Here is a 22,429-nt window from a genome sequence, read left to right as displayed (position 1 = left end):
GTGTGTGTGTGTGTGCGTGTGCGTGTGCGTGTGCGTGTGCGTGTGCGTGTGCGTGCGCGCGCGTGCTTTTTGTTTATAGAATATATAAAGATCTTTTTTTTTATTTAATGATATTTTTTACGCTTGATATTTTGCATTTTTTTCTTCTAAATAATCTTTTCTAAATTGACACTCTTTTATACTTATCTATTTGATGAAACGCGAAATATATTCGACGCATCTGTATCTTGATAATATTAATACGTACGCTTGATAAGAATAGGCAGACAATAGAAGAGGAACAGTAGCGATGCTATAAGAATATTTTTATTATCGTTCATATCACTGAAATCTCTTGCGTATGATATAACATTAATAAAATTGTTGTATATATTTGTATAAGATAATTAGAAATATCGAAGACCTACAGTGAGAGCAAAAAGTATTCGTATACAAGGAAATTTTTTTATAAAAAAGTTTTATTTGTAGAAAATAAACATTAATTAGCAATTTTATACAATGAATATATTTTGTTCTAACATAAACAAACGAGCTTCGCATGTATTCTTGATTTTAGAAGCTAAATTTCTCGACTGTACGAATACTTTTTGAGCATCCAAACGATACAACTTTTAATTTTCGCTTATTTTTCAGATGATAAATTTTCTGTAATTAATACACATCTTTTTGGTATATATAATTTTAAGAAATATACAGTTTATTTTATTCTTTATGAATAAATTGTTAATTACCCAACAAGAAATGATCGTCAATTATAATATTAAACGTCGAATCGACGTCAAATTGATTTTCATCGTATTGATATCAATTTGACATCAATTCGATGACTCACTTCTCGTTGGATAATAATTACTTTTTAAAAATAAACTTTTTTTGAAAAATAATTTCTCTGTACGAATACTTTTTCCACTCACTGTAAGTGTTTTAAAAACGCAAAAATTACTACTTATAAGTTTTTATATTTCTTGAGAAACTGATAATATTATTTACCTAGGCATTAATTAGTAAAACGAATTAAGCTTATATATTAGATATAATGTATATCAGCGTGTTTTTATTTCTTACATATTACGACTGAAATTCAGCTAATCTTATATCATTACATTCTGCAATTTTCTTTAAATTTAAAATTGTTTATAAAAATGTTTTAAATACAAAGACTTATTTAATGTTACAATCCTAAAAATATTTATTGGAAACAACGCAAATCTTCATAATTCTTCATGATCGAAATAGAAAAAGATATTATGTTCTATTTTCTTGGTAATTCAGTCAATGCACCGTTTTTTTCTCAGTTATGTTTTTAAACTGTCTGGTCGCATAAAATAGATACTTATTCCTGACTGAAATGGATAAGATTGTCATATCGGTTTAAATCTCTGAATTATCAGACGCAGTACCGAGTAAAATTTACATTGAGCGAACGCTGCTATTCGATTCAATATTAATTTTTTCTTTTTCATGATGCCAGGAATCACAATGCAGCGCGGAATTCGAGTGGCACACCGAAGTGATCTGCGTGAAACATGCCAATTCTCAGAATGCATCTCATGAAAATACATTGCTCTGCAAGAAATTACTTCGTCCAATAAGTCCTGGTGAACAACAATGTTTTCGTAATATTAGATTTTAATACGATATTTATTACATTAACATTGAATTTAACAGAACAGGCCGAGGCAAGTGATAAGATTTTTATTTTATAATTGAGAAAAACTGGAAGAAACAAAATCATTCATTTTTTTTATCTGTAAACGTGTTTATCAAATTGTTTTATACTCCAAATATCAAAATATAAAATTGTTAATACAACTGCATATTTAGGATAAATCTGCAAATTAGTTGTAAACACATGTGGAACTTCGCTTTGTATGGGTTTACAATTTTCCACGCAAAGCAAGAACACATGGATTTCTAACTTTCCACGCAAAATATGGTAAGCGAGTTAACACATCGTTATATTATTAAATTCTTTTATTAATAACTTTTTAATAAACAATAAGCGATAGTTAAAACCTGAAAATCATTCAGGACCTTAATAATATATGTCACATTGAAATCAGAGAGGTTATTATAATATGCAGTTTCATTAGTGTTTTATATTTGAATAATGAATTGTCGAATTTTTTTAGCACTTTGCCATTTTTTTCTACTTGCCTCGGTTTATTTTACCATGATTTTATGATTACTAATATTCGTGCTTTCAGGCTTAATGTTACAATTATTTGCGATTGCGATGATGATAGTGTGTGCGCTTGGAGTGTTAATGGTCGCTTTAGTTTATTTCGGAGATTTACTTCCGCTAGAAGGACGCCATTTTTGGACAAATTTGATTCATTTCAGAAGAGGCATTGGTCGTGTCCATTATTGTAGAGTATGATTCTTCGTTTTTCTTACTTTAGAACGTTTATAAACTAGTGTTAACTTTTATTTACTTAAATATATACTGCATATATATTTTACTTTATAGGTCGATACTACTGAGGAAGCTAGACTTTTGCTCGGTGCTTCCGATCCTAGTCAATCAGATAGCGACGACGATCTTCTATTTGCATAACGATGTGATTATTATTATGACTGTTCTAGAGTATAGATTATCTAATTATTAAACTGGGCACGATTATTATGAAATTATTCAGAATGGATTTTGATTAGAATTATTCCATTTTCCTTAGAAAATATAATAGAAATCTAATAATTGAATGATTCCGATCGGAATCTATTCCGAATAATTCCATAATACGTACTTTAGTATGTTCTCTTCAATATTTCGATAAATTGTCAAATAAATGTCTTGAAAATCTCGTAAGGTATAGAATTAACTATATATATATACATATATAATATTATATATATATATGCATATATATAGAGTGAATCATTTTAATCGATGCATTGAAATATCCTGAGAAATATAAAAGATATGGAAAAATATTTCAGATAAAAATTGCTCAGTTACTAGGGGGAAAGAAGATGGTAACCTTGGTTGACCTTGAGAAGATGTCCTTAAGGTCTTTTATATTTTATATTTCTCGGGATATTTCAAAGTCGATTAAAATGACACCCTGTATATACGTATATATTGATAATTTTTTAAATAAATTCCTATCATTTTTTCATACCTATTTCTTCACATCTCTCTCATTCTCTCTTTTCTTTCCATAATATAAAAGTGAACATAAACAAAGCATCTCGTACAAATATCTGTGTATCAGAAAGACTTATGTTATATATAAGAAAAGTAATATCTACTAATTAATAACAAGAAACATTATTAAGTTTTATTATAAACTTAGTATTATCACTAATTAAATCTTATATATGTTAGTTTGATTTGGACATTTCATATAAAGTTTGTAATCTTATACTCTGTATAACAAGTACATATACTTTGGTCGCAACTTATACAGCTTCTACGTTATTTTGTTAGATTTAAAATTTATAATATAATTATATATATAAATGAAATAATTATTCTTGATAACAATATAATTACAAGTACTTTTGAAGCAAATAGTAAAACGAGAAGAACATAAATTGTAAATATACAGAAGCGTAAATGTGAGACGCAGCAGAAGCTGTAATGTTGTCCTTTCGTTTACCAGGTTTTGAAACGCATATATCTTCACAATCTTCATCTTCACATAGGTCACACAAAGTTGTCTTTTTAGGCTCGTAAAATGCTCTTGCCTTCCTCGCTGAATGGAAATTACAAAAAGGTATATTTTTAAAAATCTTATAGGCCGTGTTATACATACACATATATGTGTTGTCATCTTAGAATATTCTATCTTTTACATTTTTTTATATCTTTTTTAAATCAAATTTATCTATAAAATATTTTCATTTTCATTATACTTACAAGAATCATAATAGTCGTATACAGAAACGGGAACTGGTTTTTGCTTAGCTACTTTATGCGTTCTAAATGCCGACACAGTTGGACAATATTCTTGTTTTACCATCTACAACAATAAATAATTATTTTATTTTTTTCTTTATTTTTTATATATTGTATTTTTTATCAGATTTTTATGATAACTATTTAAATAAGTTACATTAATTGGTTATTATTTATGAACTGTGATACATATATACTCTACCTTGTCAAAATATAAAATCACCATTGTGTCACCATTTCTAGTTTCAACACGTTTTACATATGATGACATTTCTAAACTCGGTAATGAATCTCTGTCCACTGTGAAGCCAGAAGGTAGGTTTACTTCCATGACGGCCATATTACTTTCGTTCGCTTCTTCAGTTGGAACAAATCTGTCAACAAATAATAATTTAATTAATTTTTGATACAATAGAATAATATAATACATTGCTATCTAAGAACTAAATTATTTCATATTCATTTTTTTACTTTTTGAGAAATTAAACTATAAATTTATATATAGTATATGCATTTCTTTCGTATACTACAATATACATATATACATCTCTTTTTGCCAAGTTAAAAGAATAACTTTAAATATTGTTTCTCTTATAATAATTATAACATTTGCACAATATAACTTTAAAAAAATATTGATACTTCAATCAATATGATTCAAAATTGTTAAACTTAAACAATATTATAAATACAATAACGAAAACATACCCTGAACATATTGAAAGTTGTAAATGATTAGCATTGGAATTTTTATCTACTTGAGGATCCAATGTAAACAATGGAAATGCTCCAGTTACGTTCAAATTGTATTGATAGGAAATTTGCACCAATACAAAACCTTTACCAGATGCTGTTATATTAACAAACCGCGTTTTCATAGGTAGCTGCAAGAAATGCAAAAATATTAATATTTTATCGTAATAACGTGTAATATATGAAACAATTCGTTTAAATTTACCATCTTCTTTTGGAGTATCATAAAATTATCGTCACGTATGTTCATGTAGCCCCCTTGACTTTCTCCCTCGCCATATTTATACGTGATTTGAACTGTACTCGTGTTCTTTGACAATTTTTCAGCAAGCTTCGCCAATGCTTGAAGTCCAATCACAGTATCCTAAATTATTTCACGCATAAGTAATTTTTAATTACATTTTATCTCTTCTTCCACACATTTTTGAAATAATAATTTTGTATTCGGAATAATTACTTACTTGCGTCGACGCAAAACCACCTTCTGTATTTCTTTGTTTGACGAGCCATTTCATTACGGGAATCGCATCTGTGACCAGATTACGTCTAAGATACAAGAGTAGAGCGTACGATGTCATTTCGACATCGACGGAACGCGGTAAAGAATAGTGCGGATTTTTATTGTCTTTCGGAATGGGCTTGTTCCACCATTTAAGATTTTGGGTCGTCATAGCTTTCGATTCTAAGAAGTTAAATGCTGATGTCTCGTATGGATGCTTCGCCAAATTTAAGGCGTAGGCACATAGACTCAATGCATATGTATCGTTTAATCCTTCCATATTACGAACGATGTAGTCAACAGCCTTGTTTATCGTATTATGATATTTTCCTACAGATTCCTATATCAACATATTCAACTTTAATAATTGTGCGACATGGAAAATGCATTTTTTATTTCACGTACTGCTTTTAAGTAATATAAAGATAACATTCTCAGCAAACAATTATATTTATTTAAACGTTATTGAATGAAATAAAAAAAGATATTACTCTTACCTCGTTTTCTAGGAAAGCAATAAGCGTATATGCCGTTAAAGCGAGTCCTTTGGCAGCTCCACCCTGCATATCACGATGGCTAACTTTTCCCACTTCGGGGAAAGAGCCGTTTGATGCTTGATTGTTGGACAACCACTGCAAAGCCTCAGTTATGATTCTATCCTCGACCGCAATGTATTCCGCCGCTTGTTTAAAAGATTTCGCTACGAAGGCTGTAAGCCTAGTGGACAGAATAATTTTAGATTAGACCATATGACTTAAATGACAATTATCTTGATCTTGAAATAATTGTTCAATAATGTTATGTTATTAACAATCTTGTTGGACGTACCATGTACTCCCGCTAGGATCTGACATGCCAAATGCGCTAAATGAACCATCAGTATGTCTATAAGTTAATTCTTGCTGGTAGCCAATGTCCAGATATTTTAACGCTTTGCTTTGCACGGCTTGTGTTAATTGATTCGTATTCTGAAAAGTATTTTTTTTATGTATAAATTATATTTTAGCGTGTGTCATAATAGAAGAGAGTGCTATTGATACCTTGAGATAATTTAAAATAACGATATTTGGTACAAAGTTGAGCATATTCTGTTCGCCGCATCCAAATGGCATTCTTATTAAATTTGCCAAGTTCTGGATACTAGGACCCAAGATATCACCTGTATAATATACAATCAATAAAGAAAGGATATTTTTCAAGATATTTTATGCAAATAATAAGTTTTCACAGATATTGCACATGAATTATCATATAATTATATACATGTACATCATACTGAAAAGCTCATTATTATTGATTAACGTTCATTATGGATTATACAAAGTTTAGAAGAGACTGGTTTGAACAGAGGAATATCGATAAGATTCTTTTAAACTGGATGAAATGTATATGTGATTTGAGTAATATTATTACCAGCTGCAGATATTTGTACAATCTCCGATCCTGGTACTGCATTATTAGGTATGTCGATGGTGATACTTGCACTCGTCTGTTCAACATTTCTCAAATCCAGAAGTACCGCTTTATTCTTGTATTGTGTTTCTCCCTCGGCCTTAAAGCAGAACAATGTTTATGCTTATTATCGAGCAATCGTACGAACAAAAAAATAAGAATAAGAATCATTACATTGACAAGCAATTTATGTTCAACACTGTCGCCAGCCAAAACGCTGTTAGCGGTTGCTTTTATACTAATGTATCCTAATTCTCTTGGAATAATCATGAACGACACACTCGAACCAGAATTTGCTTTCACGTCAACTTTCTTCCTGCGATATAACTCCAATTCTGAAAAATTATAACAAACATCAATTTAATCCTATAAACTTATCGTAATTGGATGATCATAGTTGTAAAATGTACACGTTGTTACAAACTACGAGTCAGCTATTATTGTTATCTTATCTCTTTGGAGTTGAATAACGTTATATCACTTACTTGGTACATCGTGAACTTCGTTAGAAACTTCCGCGAAATCAAAATGTCCCTCGTTTGTTAGTAGAACTTCGGCTGTCAAGTCTTTATTCATATAATTGAACACCACGATCTGTATCCCTACAATTTCTCCTCGGATTACTGAGTACGGCAAATCCACGGATATGAAGAATGGTTTGAACACTTTCAACTAGTGAACAGATAATAAATAATATATTAATATAATAGTTTCATAATAATTATAAGAATTTTTATTCAGAGCAGCTCTCTGTTTTGCTGTAATATGTGCTCAGATTTTTGTCAAATTTATGTATATTTTATATAATATGTACATATATTAATATGTATAAAAAAATGATCATCACATATGAAAAGGCATAATTAAGAGGCTCATATATTATAATCAATCCAACGTTGTGATGTAATTATCGTAGATTAAAAAAAAAGATTAGTAGAAAATCAATAAGAATTTACGAAGAAAGTGAATCAAACAGTTAATATAAAACTTATACTCGGAAAAAATTTTGAGCAAATGTATCATTTATCTTATAACAAATTAAATTATTAAATTTACTTTATTAATAAGAAAAAACTTTATCAAATATCATTAATTTTTTCGCAATAAAATCAATCTCCAAACTTTCAATATGTAAATTATATAAATACGTATATGTATCTATATAACAACCTTTCTAGGCTCCTCTATGAGGCCTAATCCATGTGCGTCATTGACGGAAAATGCAGTCAATACCCATGATGTGATAGAGTCCGGTACTTCGCGTCGTAATTCCGTTTTTCCATTATACCTGCAAGAGTACATATACTTAATATGTTTCCATAATCGTGAGTATAAGATGAAGTATTTAGAAGTATGTAGGTATCCTGTATCTTGTGTGCTACTGTTCAGATAATAAATAAACTGAAACATATAGATATGATGAATTTCAAAAAGTAATAATGTTTCGAATAGCGATAAAAAAGATTATATGCAGCTTTCAAATGAAATAGATATACACGATACAAGCAAGTTGATGTAACATGAAAAAAAGTGTTAAGGTCATATGTTCGTATCCTTCACCTTTACAAATGCGGAAAGACACGTTTACATAAATGACGTTTCAGTAAACACCAATTAATAGTAACATAACATCGATGTTATAATTTCACACTCAACAATTACATAAATATAATATAGCTGTTATGTAACATATGTGTTACATAACAGTTAAATTATAACATGAATGTTATTAGTTGATGTTTACTAGGATATAAATAGTGAACAGTGTTACGAATAAAAATCGATCATTCCTCCGTGAATAGCATGACGCAAGACATCGTTTTCCAAGAACTGAAATATGCATGATATGTAGAACAAGCTTTTGTAACGCAACTTACATTCTTGAGAAATATGAGATCGCACCTTTACCTTGATCAACTTTCACGTAACTGTACAATACGGTATGCACGTTATTTACAGATATACAGGGTGTCACTGAAACACTTACAGGTGAAAATTCTGCTGGTAACAGACTGAAGCAATTTTTTCGAAACAATTCATTCCTTTTTTGTTTCAATTTACGTACACCTTGCATATATACCGCATATACATAGACGTGCATAAACACACTAAAAGTATACAAGATACGAAATAAATACCCTGAAGAGAAGTTTGTGAAAAGCCAGGTGTTTAAGATGTCATGCATTAGGAATACACGGGGCTTATTCCAGACAGGGGGTGGGATGCGAGAGAAGGCGTAAGGACCTGCCAGCGGTGGTCTTGTCGCTAATCTGTGCGTGACAGGTGGACCAAGGTCTGGTCGAAGCGTGGACACCCCATGAGGCGACCCCGTTATTCTACCCTCCAAAATTTCTGGTCCTGCAATCCAATTCTGCATATTGTATTACACCAGCCCTGATCCTCAATCGAAATAAAGATAACTAAATATGATTGATATATCCTAATGATATTATTTCTCTGATTCTTGATAGAGTATAATTACCTTCAAGAAATGCTTCAGATCTACTATCTCTTAATTTTAATCACAGAAAGAATTTATTTAGTTTTGGGATAAATTCTTCATTAACGTAAGTTTAAAAAAATTTTTTAACAATTTAATTGCTTTAATAATAAATTTTTAACATTTAATTTGCATCGTAAAGAAATCAGAAATGATTTGTGTCTCTCAAGTTTACATTTTGTTTAATAAAATTTTCTTAAAACTGAATTAAGAAGAAATTTCATTATTCAATTTAAAATTTATTCATGTTTAAAATTTAATCACCGACAATTTTTTTATTCTGTTTATTAATTCAGCATTTATGATATTGACAAATCAGAAAAATTTTCAGTAATGGCAGTTCTGAAACATTCTTTTTATGTAGTGAATATTATTAAGACATTGCATAAATTTTCTCATTAATTCTCTACACAAAAAATAATGGACGTAAAATTATTTTATTTTAATGAAATAATAAATAATTGATACATTTTATTCCAACTCTGCATCTACTGTTTTTTACAAATTCAAATAAGAAATAACTTTTGAATATGTATAAATATTTATATTATTTTTATATAAGTATCAGTGTCGTATTTAAAAATAACGCGTAAGCTCTAAGATTACAAAATCATATCCTGAAAATTAAAACTTATTTATGGGAAATAAATAATTAAAAATATATAATATCTGTCTATATATAATAATATTAAAGATTATAGATAGATATATTAAATCCAAACTTTAGTTTGTATCCAAAATAAGTTTATATATACAGGGTATTCCAGAGCGACCGTACCAGTCTAATTTCTTGAAAAATATACATTTTTGTGAAAAATATTTCAGACAAAAATTTGTCGACTCCAAGAGGGGGATATAAGAGGGTACCATTCCTTGACCTTAACAATGCCGCCCAAGATCAAACCAATTGTACCCTTTTATGTCCCCCTTGAAGTCGATAAACTTTTGTCTGAAACATTTTTCACAAAAATGCATATTTTTCAAGAAATTAGACTGGTACGGTCGCTCTAGAACACCCTGTATATGTACATTCAAAGTAATATAATACCTACATACACATATATTAAATAAAATATTTAAATAAAATATTTAGAATATAGAGCGTATATATGTACAGAGCGTTCTTCAGTTAGTAAAAATTAACACTGAGATGTGAAAAGATTCTGAAAAATTGAAGATTTTTTCCTCCACCAAGTTATCTAGCCATTTACCACCGCAACAACTTCGATGGGTAACTTTAATGCGAAGCGTTCTAATTTGCATTATTTTTTGTTGTACGAATTCTATTATGTGTTAATATTTTAATGCAATATGTGCAGAGTGTAGATCGATATCGATTTTTACATTACAATTATTGGTCTAAAGGAAAAATTATAAAATAAAATAATAGCTTAAACACGCATCAAAGAGATGCTACGAAACAGGAATGATTTTTGTTATGTAACTAATGGTAAATTCGATCACTCGCACTACGCTCGATCAGTGCATATTAAAAGCTGCTTTATGTAAAATATCTCAATGCAGTGATACAATATAATTAACTTTGACAATGAAATGATACATGTATTTTATTAAATACAACATGGATTTTGTTAAATAACGTAACAATATTATTAGTAAATAATTAATCGTTAAAAATATTTATATACTTTTACATTTAACTTTGCTAATTTCATGTATATGCAGATTTTAATATGATTTAACTTAGTGCAAGTAATTGAATTCCCTATAAATGTGTATACCCAAGTGAATAATTAACTGTTTACAAAATTTACAGTATAAATATGTGTAGAATGATAGTGTATGCATGATAATTTATTACGTCATTGGCATTACCCAGCTTCAAGCGTTTGCCAAAGCCAAGTTTCAGGGAAATTCTTGCGAACTTTGACCTTCTCGGGCGGTAATGCAGCAGCTGGGCCTGAGAATCCCCCAGCGGATGCAAACATCACGTCTTCGATACTACTTCTGTAGTATACTACACACATATAAGCTTGGTTAAAAAATATATAGATCTAATCTCACCGAGATCAGCTCAACGGTCGATCCTGATTAAAAGAATCAATCGAGAACTAGGATGTTATTCTCATGCTATATATTATGAGTAAGTTAGAATATGGTGTCACATATTCTACAAAATATTTTTTAATTTAGAAATATTTATATTTAATGAATGTTATATATGTTTTAAGTGCGCATTATGTTTTTAAGTGCGCGCGTTAGTCTTTCACTAAATATACACACTATAACTATCTTAAATTTTGTATTTCGATACTTACGTATAGGGAAATTCTCGTGGACGTATCCATTTGTGAGGATTACTACGCCAGTTTTCTGTTACAGACATTTGTTATTTTAATCTGATTAACAATTAAGAAGATAATACAAAGTATATCGTGGAATATTTTACTTGAAACACATCGTCTGCTGTTCCTGAGCCAGGCCTCCAAAGAGGACGGCCAAAGAATCCATCTGCGTGTGGTGATGCTTCTGCTTTATCGTATGTCTGCAGCTCCTTGTATATTTGATCCTGCACGTAATTAATGAATGCTATCAAAATAAAGTATACGTGAAATCACGCATACAGAAATTTACAAATATTTATATGTATAACATACTACGTACATAAGAAATATCATTTCCAGATTTTAGCAAGAGAGATCTCTGATCAACGCCTAATAATCCAATAAAAGAATTTGGTTTCGCAGATATCATAAGATTAACGTTTTCTCCAGGCATGACTTCACCAGGTGTTATTTTAATATCAACCTATACATATGCAGATTGCGATATTATGTATGCACTCTTTGTTCTCTAATATAGACGAGTACAACTTAAACATTTTAAATAATAACTCACATGATTTTGAAGTACTCCCGTAAGTTCAACGTCTAACGAATCTGCTATTACTTCTCCATCTGTCCGTACATAGTATACAATTACATGCGCAGTAGGTGCCATGACGTATGTTGCTAAAAATCTGGAAAACGTGTTTTAATCGTATAAAATATTAATTTTAAACTGAAACTCAGTCAAGAATTTCGAACACTTTTATGATCAGGCCACTGAATCTCAAAATTGTAAATCTTTTCTGTGACTCGAAAGATCCGAGACCAACTTAAGATTCGACTATCGGAAAATTCCGAGTAACTCTTCTAAAAACTTAATTCCTTAAAGGTGACCATACACGGTCAATAATATTAATCAGTAATATTGAATCAGTAATACTGACAGTATGTATCAATATTTTTAGTATTTTTACAGCCTTACAAATCAGTATTATTAACAATATATTTTACTTTAATTTTACGTACATTATCTATATTGCACTGTGACATACTGTAGCATGGATCCTAATAAAGCGATACTGATGCTCGAGAATCAAAATCTAAATCAATATTCTATGTCAACATTAACCACACACGATCAATAATAGTGTTAAATATTGTCAGTATTTGTTAATACTAACAATATTATTTATCGTGTAGAGTCACCTTTACACACACGCGCGCGCGCGCACACACACATACTTACTTGAATGATGTCGTGTATTTGTCCTGCACATAGATTGATCCTGCATGTAAAATGTCACCACGACCAAGTATCTCATAACTTATGTATTTCAATGGAGCGGTAGAATTCACCTCGATTTCAACATAACTGTTCACCTTGCAGATTAAATTGTGAGAATATTATAACCGAAGAATTTAAACATAATAATAATAGTTGCAAAATATACCAGTGGTTTTTCCGTTTTTATAATTGCTTGAACATATTCGTTGCTTACGGACATAGCTTGACTAGTTGAGGGGAACCATTCATGGAGATTTAAATATTGTGCCTGCGTATATATATAAACAATTAAATATTGTATATTTGTCAACTGCAAGGAGACTTGATTAATAATTTTACCTCTATATTTAGAGGAAAAGAGATATTATCCTTTGATTTAGGTGGATAAAAATCTAGTTGCACCATGCCGTGCTCGTCTAATTTTTTTGTAAGATTTGAATATGCCGATTGATTATATGTGTATCCGTATGCTATCAAGACATCGTTTTTAGTGTCTTGTACTGGCGATCCATCGTGATACGTTAATTTTAGCTGCAAATGTATGTAATAACAGTGTACACATAATGCGTTGTATAGTATATTGAGTATATTCAAGTTTGCCTTTGAGAGATAAGACAGATTCAACTTACGAAAGCGGTATACTTTAGCCCGGGTTTGAAATAGTCCGATGTTCTTATTAATTCCATCATATACTTGTGTTTATGTAGTGTTATCTGTGTCGAAGCATTTTGCCTTCTGGTAGTTAATTCTTCTTCTACCACAGCGTCAATCATGATGGGTCTTTCATATTCATCAGTTAATCTAAAATAATGTATGCATAAAATATCATATACATTAATTTATGTAATATACAATTTTTTATAATTTAAGACTTATAATACTAAAAAAAGTAAGTAAAATAAGTCTTTGTAATTTCTTTGTATTTATTTTGTCTTTGTGTTTTGAACAGAAATTTTTTTAATGTTAAGAAGAAAAAGAAATATCTCAAAACACATTATAGCCCTAGTAGAAATCTTCTCATTGGTAGTTCCAAAAATGCCCATAACCCATGGGTATATACCCAAAACGTGTACACCCCTTCCAAATCTTTTTATCATAAGGAGATTTCCACCAGGGAGGTTTATAATCAATGTAATATTACTGGATTTACCTTAATTCGGATAATATATCGAAATCTACTGTAACTTTTCCGTTAATCGGTACGACTTTTCGCACTGGTTGTTGGAATATTGGTTGAATTACGCCAGAAAAAATGTCTGGGTAAGCCGTTATCGTAGCTTCACCTTTCACTGGTTTTCCATAAGTATACCTAAATTATGTTCACTTACAAATGAATATTTTATTGTCAAATGTGACTTAAGTAGAGTCAAATACATCAAATTATTATTTGTTGAATCTTTAAATAATCAATAAATTAATTAATATTTTATGAGAAAGCTGAAAAATCATCTCCAAAACCTTTATCTTCATTCGAAACATCGATCAAGTTTGTGCAGATTTATTAACAAAGAGAGTTTTCTGTAAATCTTTTCAAATTTATAAAATTTATCGTTCTTGTTAATTGCTGAAATAGTCGCTTACTTTGCATGAACAGTTGCTGTAATTTTTGATTCTTTGAATTGTACATGTTTCGGCGAATCGATCGTCACTTCGAAGTTCGGCAGAACATATTCCGCAACTTCAAATTCCTTTTCAAATGTTTGATCGCCGACATTGGCGACAAGTTTCCATTTTCCTAGCACTGGTGACTGCGATAATTCTAATTCGCTGCCGAAAATACCATGAGTCACTGGTGGCCGATTCCATTGTTTGACACGATTACCATCGCCATCCTGCAGCAAACTTTTTTTTAAATATTTGTTGTCAACAAAATCTTAAAAAAAATTATTTTCACACGCATCAAAACTTATGACATGTACAATGAGTTTTATGATATTACAGTGAAAGACAGATATACATGTATACGTATACTTACGATGATATATACGTCCGATGGTCCCACAATACTCGGTCTCAGCCTCGAATCCAGTATTATACAACGAAACATAACTTTGTGACCGGGTTTATAAATCGCCCGATCGGTCTGAATGAAAACGGAGAAACTTTTATGTACATACTCGATATCCTTCGATTTATAAAAATCAATACCGGACAGTCCGCGTGCTGTGAGTTTGTATTTTCCTGGTGTAGTTTCTCCAATCTAACATTGTAAGTAAAATCAATTAGTACGAACCGCGTTATGAGTTTATTTACTGATAGTTACCATTTTTATCAATTTTAAATAAGAAAACTTATACAGATTATTACAAATATGGACTTATACGGATTGTTACAAATTCATACGTACGTTTAGTTGTAAAATGTGAGTAGAATAAGGCTCAACGACTACAGTTCGAGAAATGTTAAATATTTTTCCTGTATCAAGTTCGCCAGTCAGTTCAACGTATATCGTTGATGGCGTTGATACGCCGGTAACACTTGCCGCTACATGATATTCCGAATCAGGACGTACCACTTTCGGCGCAATAATAGTGTAATATCTTAAAGGAGAATAAGAATCTTCCTCGTTTCAACTTTTCTATTCTATTCTCTTCATACTTATTAAAAAAAACTGTATCTGTATACTGTATCTATATACTGTTAGTATTGTTAACATTATCCCACGTTACAATAAAATCAAACATACTAGGCTTTCACAGTTGGTAATGCAAACATATGGTTTGTTTTATTATGAAGTATATTTTTTAAGTTATCATGATTTTGATAAATCATTTTGAATAAAATTCACGGAATATATTTGATATCATAATATCTGATTAATATATGTATTTGTACTTACGGTTCTGCGGCTATATTTGAGATTATTCCCGATAGCAATAGAATGCCTAGCCATTCCATGTTCTAAGAAAGACCTGCGTTGAAGAAAAGCCGGTTGTATTTACAATTTATTAAGTATATGATTATAAATGCACAATTATCCAATTAAACAAAAACCTAAAAGATATTTACATTTTTAGAAATCAATGTTTTTATATTTATACAGAATAATATCAATTCAAAACTATAATTTGTGAGCGTATAACTTATCCCAACTTCATATTTTATGATTAAACTTTTTAAGATGTCTTTATATCATTTATAAGAATATGATATCAAAATAATAAAAAATTTGTGCGTCTTCTACAGAATTATCTTTCAAGATTTTGCAATAACAACGATAATCAATCATATTTTTTTAAATGAAGATATTACGGGTGAAATCTCGGAAGGCAGTGAAATAGACGCAAATGAACACAAAAGTCAAGAATGTTAAACATTAGGAATAATTACATATTATTATGTAAGTGACAATGCACACCGTGCGCACAAAACTGCCTGTAATTACATCGCCGAGTTTCCCTCTTTTGCGAAAGCTTAGTTCGTCACAATACCGGTTTTTCCGGGAGTCCATTATATGTATATCCGTCATCGTTAATTTTGAAATTACAATCCGCGAATAGTAAGCAATTACTGTCTAAGAGAAAAGAAAAAGACGACAGATAAATACTGTGACCGATTATTCCTTGAATTACTAGAGTCTCGATATATCGTGTCAGATTGTGACGTCAAAGGGACAGAGGGAAAGAAAAAAGTAAAAGTTAGGGAATTCCGGCGCACACGAAAATATTTTTTGTACGTCATCATTAAGTTCCGTGTGTTACGTAATAACTCGTCTCAACGAAATGGTTTCTATTCAAGATTTCCAAAGTGTTATATTCGTCAAGTTTACAAATTCACATTATTTATATATATTTCGCTAAAAAAATATATAATAATTAAACGCGTCATATCAATGTGAATGTAAAAATTTCTTATTCCATATTTTAGAAACTTGCTCTATTGTACCAAATACAGAAACGTGTACCAAACAGTAATAATGTAATATGCAATAAATACAACGTGCTCTGTTTAAACTTTAAACAAATATTGTAAAAATATAAATTTGCTGTCGTGTGTATCCCGACGACGTAAAAATGCTCTTTCTTTCATAATTGTGCAGCCATGAAACGCAAAACAACTTCTTATCTATCCATTTTTTATATAAATTCAATAATTATCAGGATATTCAATATACGTAATTCAATATTATTTTTTATAATTCAGGAATATATTTGTTGACAATACGATACTTTCTTAGCTCTTCGCATTATCTAAGCATAAAGTTCATTAAATATAACTGTTATTACATTTATTTATTAAATATTATTAACGGTAATTAACGATTAAAAAAGATAATTATCTATGTTATTATTATTTTATTATCTCTCAATAACGTTAATAAAGGAGAAATTTTCGAGGGTTTCGCTATCACTTGAGGATCGTTTTAGTTCTATATTTTCTTGTTTTTCCCCCACTTTAAGCGTTGCACATCGCACCGAGGTGACAAATGTTATTATAATGAAAAATATAATTTAATTAACGTTTTATGGTGCAATGTTATTCGCATTTGAACCAATTTGGAATTAATTTCATAAATAAATTATTGAAACATAACTGACAGTAATTTTATAATGATGCGAATAAAGATATTTTATTCATTTTATTTCGATGTACCAATTTTTCCTTAAGTCTGGCATTATTATAATGATTATATTTTTACGAAGAGAATTACATAAGAAAACATAGAAATAAAATGATCCCCGAGCGGTAGCGAAATCCTCGAAAATTTCTACTCTCCTTTAAAAAGTAAAAATAATAATCATTTAAGTAATTTAATAAGTTTACGTTTAAATAATGCGAGTTAATAATTTTAATTTACGCAAAAAAAAAGAAAAGGAAAAGAATTCAATGGATCAGTATAGTTTTAATTTTATATTTTCAATTACGTTTCTATTTAAACTTTACGCGTATCATATTTTTATTATCGTCTAATCAATATTACATATTTCGATCTTCAAGACGATGTGAAGTTTATTTCGATTAAATATAATTGATAACCCAAAGAAATATAGCTAAATCACTTCATTTTTATTTCGTAAAAAAAGCAGCTAATAGCGATTAGATACTGCGACCGACAAATATTAACTGCGTTCAGTAATGCTGAGAGTCTTGTAATATTAGTAGGACTTAATTGCATATGACACCTTTGCACCGCTGCGCTTTTACGAAGAAACAAGATATACATATATGGTTAAAGGCATTTTAAATTGTAATTCCGCAAAATATTCTTAATTATGTTTGTCGCATCGAAAATGTGGAATATATTATGCATGTACATCATTAAAATAAATTATTTTTTATAATTGGCGCGCAGTTTGCTTGCACTGGAAAATGTAAAAGTGACACAAAAATATTATTAGGCATTAAATTCTGCTTTGACTGAATATGACCTGCTTCGCTCATTTTGTTAAATTAATTTAGAAATATATATTAACAATTTTTGTATTTTCAATGTTTTATTTTTTGTAATATTTTATAATATTAATATTAATTATAAGTAAAATAAATATAGTAGGTATATATTATCATAAAAAAGACTATAAGTAAAAAAATAACAGTAAAAATTAAAAGACTTATTAAAAGACTTTTTATTAATGTTAAAGACAAGTAACAAAAATCATATTCTTCAACTAAATCCAGGTAACGCTAATTTTTATTTAACATTTAGCTTCGAGAGTATAAAGCTAAATTGGAAAGTTGCTATAAATTTTAATTTTCCTTGAGAGTTTCGTTAAGAAAAAAACCGATTTCTCTCTCTCTCTCTCTCTCTCTCTCTCTCTCTCTCTCTCCTCTCTTTCTCTCTCAAATTAATCAAAGAATCTGTCGTTAAAACAATGCGCGGGAAGTGGGACATTCCATATATGATAATAAAGCGAAATTCTCAGTACGAAAGTATATTCATATTAGGCTATTCTACTTTCCATTGGTTTACTCTGTCAATTGGGAAACCGGGAATTTCAACTCAACGATCTGTCGAATGTCGATTAAATCAGCTACCGCCAGCGTATAGTTAGGTCCGTAAATTACTGGCTGCAACGAAAGTATAGCAAGCGACTCGTCGCTACGACTTTGGAACTTTCACCGACTCAAGAGATTCAGGACAATCACTGAGGAAAGAAAAAAGAAAAGAGAACGATGGATGGCCCTATCCCGGGACCAATTGAGCGAATGTACAGCTGTGATTCTGTGTTATCACCAAGGTCACTCCGAAGAAAAAAAAGGAAAAATTTCTATCGCGAGGACAGGCAAAGGAGGTCGCGTCATCGCACAAAATAATTTGTATTGGTGACTCACCTGGCCAGAAACGGAAGCGGATAAATTTCCTCCGCACTGCACCAAGAAAAATCGCCGAATCGGACGATCGTTAGTCGGAAGACTCTGTAGACGGTCGTTAGCGTTATGCGTCTCTCCTTAGTACGCGCGACAGGTAAACGCGGTAGGAAACGCCAAATCAGTGAACCGCAGAGCTGGACTAGCTGGAGAGTATCCGCACTTGCTAACGACCCAACGGTTAAGCAAGTACTGACGGCCACTACCAATCATGGCTGCAAGAAACCGGGCAGTGTAGATTTCCCTTCCGCCTCCACTGCGTCTCCGCCGCGCCGGGCCACGATGATCTTTACCGTTAGATAAAAATTACGCGATAATGCATCGACTAGATGCATAGCACGAACCTCTCATCTCGTGGGAATCCCGCTTAGAAATACGTAATTTAATGTATTTCTTTTATTATAAATGTTCAGTCCCAATTAAGAGGCTGTGTAAGATCAAGTTTTGGATCATAAAGTTCGTATGCAAATTAAAATTTAATTATCTCATAAGAAAATATTCCGTAGAACCAATTTTGGGAACAGGCATTTATTCTAAATCTTTTTTTTCCTTGAACACAAATTATGTATGCTTATTATATAATTCATATTCGTATATATTTGTCTTCTGGTTTGAAAATCAATAAAGTTATAAAAATTTTTTTATGAGTAACAGTTTATATTGGAAAACGCATTTTTATATAGCTGAGTACTATTGACACACTTTAAGATTCAGTTTAATGATAATTGTTACGTTCCTGTTTCGTGCCACTATTTTAAGAATAAGGATCTTCGGTAATGAGGATCCAGTCCTATTAAAGTATAGCTTAAAATTCGAATGACGGTGAAATTCTATTGAATGAACGGATATGGACATGATTGATCTTGACGCATCCTAACGCCTGTGAAGCCGCTCGGTGTAATCTTAATAATATCCTTGTGTAGGCAACATCTGCGGCTTATGGTGACTTTAACGCGTGTCCCGGTTAGCGAGAGTAGACGAGGCCATCGTGTATGTAGGTCTGCAAAGACATTTCGTATTCTTTTTGACGATCTTTGTCGATATAATGTCACAGAAAGATATTATTTAACATCATGATGTCACATAGTTAGGAAAATACATCTAGTTGGAAATAACTTTCCAACTAGAGGTGACCAATCTTCTTATGCCATTATGGAGGGTAATTATTTAGTATAAGAGAACCAGTTCTAATTACCTTGATCTTGACATATGTTATCGAGATTATGATCCTGAGTGACCTTCAGAAGGTTTTAACCGTTGCTTGTTAATTATTAAAAAGTTATTAACAATCAAATTGATTATTCTGTCTGATATATTTTGAATAATAGAGGAGAAGGGTATTATGACCAGTGTAGATATTATTGTTTCCTTCAGTATTTCCGCTATTAGGTGACAAAATTTTAACGATTACTTATATAAGTAATCATTTGTTAGTAGCTCGCCGTTATATAATCATAACGTTAATATTCCAATACATAATAACCAGCATTTTTTATAACACATTTTTACTTTCAAACATTTTGAAACGTTTTTTAAATAATGTTATCATTTAATTACACGTACTTCCTAATTTTCTTCTTTTGGGGTGGTTTGGAAGATAAAAAAAATTGATTTTTTTAATTGCATTTTCGGAAAGTTAATAGTCTTGAAAATATATGTTACCAAAATTGTTCATAGAAATACGTAGAATACGGAGTTATTCATAGTTTACTGAAATGATGCATAGGTAACAATTAGACACGTTTGAGTTTCGATTCGTAGCGGCGCGCCGTACGGCTGTTACTTTTTCGAACAAAGAAACATTTCATAAAATTTCATGAAGAGAATGAACCGTTTTATGATTCAGAAATCGTCGAATAAAAGAAATTTATTGTAGTTACTAAAAAAACAGAAGTATTCCAACACACACTCAAAACTTTAAACTCATTTTTCTTGAAACATGTTTTTTCAAATTTGCTGACATTGTAGAGAGAAAATGGCTCAACGCACTGATTTACGCTTTTTACACATTAATTATAACTATTTTCTCCCCATACGGTAAACCTAAAAAAAAATAATCAATTTTTTAAAATAATAATAGTTTTTTGGCAATTTAATGGGAAAAATAATGGTTAAAAAAAGAACTTTTTTTTATAAAGGTAATTTTAACAAATAGTGATTTTTTTATAATTTTGTTAGGTTTACCAACAAACATTCAAGATTATTAATTACAAATCAATTTGATTTGATATTTAAATTTGATATATTGGATATTTGTTATTTATATTTATATTTATATATATATATTTATATTTATATTTGATATTTATATTTAAATTTTTTATTTAAATATTTATATTTAAATTTGATATTTAAAGAAAATCCCTCCTATGGATAGTCAGCACGCTTCTATCTTGAGGATTTAGTACAGACACGAACCACATCTACTTTCGACGATACGATTTTATCGATAGTGTTAGAAAATGTATAGTCACGTAGTTCCTAAATTGAAAATGGATGTACTAGCGGTAGTGTACGGGCGATTTCGACGATAACAGGAAAAAGGCCGGCTAGACCTCTCTCAGCGTTTTCGAATGGAATGGATTTGAACCTGACTCGGTTCGGTTAACCCATGTTTGACCCGAAAGTATGCAAGCCGACCTGACTGCCAACTCTGGCTGTTGACCAATAATGGACCAATCACATTGAGGGTATATTCTGAACCGGATTAGCTTAGCTTATTTTTTTCCTTAGATATCGGCAGTTCTGTAACTAAACCGAGAATATTAATAATTATATAATATTAATATAAATTTTAATATAAATTAAATAAATATTCGGGAAAAAATGAAGATTTCACTATATATATATAGATCTCATTAGATCTAAAGAGATCTTAAGATCTTCATTTTGACCTGATCAAAGTAGATCGATGTAGGTATACTTTGATCTATTTATATCCTAATATATAAACATTTATCTCATTAGATATAATATATTTTTAAGCTTTAAAATTCGTGGTTGAAAACCTCTGAGATTTTCGGTCTATATTTTTAGTTCTAACAGAATATGCCAATCAGATGCAAGAGCTCACTGAGCGCTCAATGAGCGGTTGTAGTACTGAATGCACCCACTGTCATTCGACTGTAACAGGAGAATACTCGACTGTGATTGGTCAGTTCTTGTACTCTGACCCAATTCTAACCCCGGATCTGCAATAGATGTTTTAAGACTTAAACCGTAAGAAATTGACCAATTACAGTCGAATTCGAGGAGAATAATCGACTATGATTCGTAATTGGTCAATTTCTTACGACTTAAGGCTTAAAACACCTATTGTAGATCCGGGGTTATACTTGTTTGGTCAATATTTTTAGTTCTAATGGAATATGCCAATAAGATGTAAGCGTTCACTGAGTATGAATGTTTGTCATTCCATTCTTTAAAGGAATATGATTGGCCA

At 30.6% G+C, this 22,429-nt stretch overlaps 3 protein-coding genes across 6 annotated transcripts in view; 1 reads left to right on the top strand and 2 right to left on the bottom strand.

The window, feature by feature from the left end:
* Vta1 (vesicle trafficking 1) overlaps window positions 1-31 on the bottom strand; it is a 22,087-nt gene extending 22,056 nt beyond the window's left edge. Inside the window, exon 1 of the mRNA XM_018461231.1 lies at window positions 1-31. The gene's annotated coding sequence lies outside the window, so the exon portion shown is untranslated.
* Lerp (lysosomal enzyme receptor protein) overlaps window positions 1-2,610 on the top strand; it is a 22,196-nt gene extending 19,586 nt beyond the window's left edge. The window contains exons 14-16 of one of the 2 annotated variants that reach the window (XM_018461229.1): window positions 1,472-1,598; window positions 2,208-2,374; window positions 2,471-2,610. In XM_018461229.1, coding sequence (XP_018316731.1) covers window positions 1,472-1,598; window positions 2,208-2,374; window positions 2,471-2,557 — 381 coding nt within the window. In that variant the 3' untranslated portion in view covers window positions 2,558-2,610. Of the gene's footprint in view, window positions 1-1,471; window positions 1,617-2,207; window positions 2,375-2,470 lie in introns of both variants that reach the window. The other variant, XM_018461228.1, reaches the window with a different exon arrangement.
* Window positions 2,611-3,477: 867 nt separating this feature from the next.
* Window positions 3,478-19,161, bottom strand: LOC108731141 (CD109 antigen). 3 transcript variants are annotated; one of them, XM_018461290.1, is made up of 28 exons: window positions 18,952-19,161; window positions 15,518-15,590; window positions 15,026-15,218; window positions 14,654-14,878; window positions 14,260-14,510; window positions 13,829-13,987; window positions 13,308-13,479; window positions 13,018-13,209; window positions 12,845-12,946; window positions 12,640-12,773; window positions 11,965-12,085; window positions 11,731-11,874; window positions 11,516-11,635; window positions 11,385-11,439; window positions 10,942-11,083; window positions 7,776-7,893; window positions 7,091-7,277; window positions 6,780-6,940; window positions 6,567-6,705; window positions 6,194-6,312; window positions 5,982-6,121; window positions 5,651-5,870; window positions 5,116-5,493; window positions 4,860-5,018; window positions 4,610-4,785; window positions 4,104-4,275; window positions 3,863-3,965; window positions 3,478-3,698 (listed from the first exon to the last, which is right to left on the bottom strand). In XM_018461290.1, exons 2-28 carry the CDS (start codon window positions 15,574-15,576, stop codon window positions 3,493-3,495), a joined length of 4,347 nt encoding a protein of 1,448 aa, XP_018316792.1. In that variant the 5' UTR covers window positions 15,577-15,590; window positions 18,952-19,161; the 3' UTR covers window positions 3,478-3,492. The 3 variants fall into 3 exon arrangements, with proteins under 3 accessions (XP_018316792.1, XP_018316791.1, XP_018316790.1); XM_018461288.1 differs by lacking the exon at window positions 10,942-11,083 and adding an exon at window positions 8,744-8,963 and having other exon boundaries at window positions 3,493-3,698; XM_018461289.1 differs by lacking the exons at window positions 10,942-11,083; window positions 18,952-19,161 and adding an exon at window positions 8,744-8,963 and having other exon boundaries at window positions 15,518-15,576.
* Between the last annotated feature and the right edge of the window lie 3,268 nt (window positions 19,162-22,429).

The sequence above is a fragment of the Mycetomoellerius zeteki genome, unplaced genomic scaffold (assembly GCF_001594055.1).
Source record: "Mycetomoellerius zeteki isolate Tzet28-1 unplaced genomic scaffold, Tzet1.0 scaffold120, whole genome shotgun sequence".
In the NCBI taxonomy this organism is placed as follows: domain Eukaryota; kingdom Metazoa; phylum Arthropoda; class Insecta; order Hymenoptera; family Formicidae; genus Mycetomoellerius; species Mycetomoellerius zeteki.
Note: the sequence above shows the minus strand (reverse complement) of the source record. Positions and strands in the feature narration are given on the sequence as shown.

What these genes read in the sequence shown, in the direction of transcription:
- LOC108731141 (XM_018461288.1), bottom strand. Translation starts at nt 15,576, where the DNA reads ATGGAATGGCTAGGCATTCTATTGCTATCGGGAATAATCTCAAATATA. An exon ending in GGCTAAAGTATACCGCTTTC is followed by an intron (nt 13,210 to 13,307) that starts GTAAGTTGAATC and finishes ATACATTTGCAG; the next exon opens with CTAAAATTAACGTATCACGA. An exon ending in AAATACACGACATCATTCAA is followed by an intron (nt 12,086 to 12,639) that starts GTAAGTATGTGT and finishes CACGTTTTCCAG; the next exon opens with ATTTTTAGCAACATACGTCA.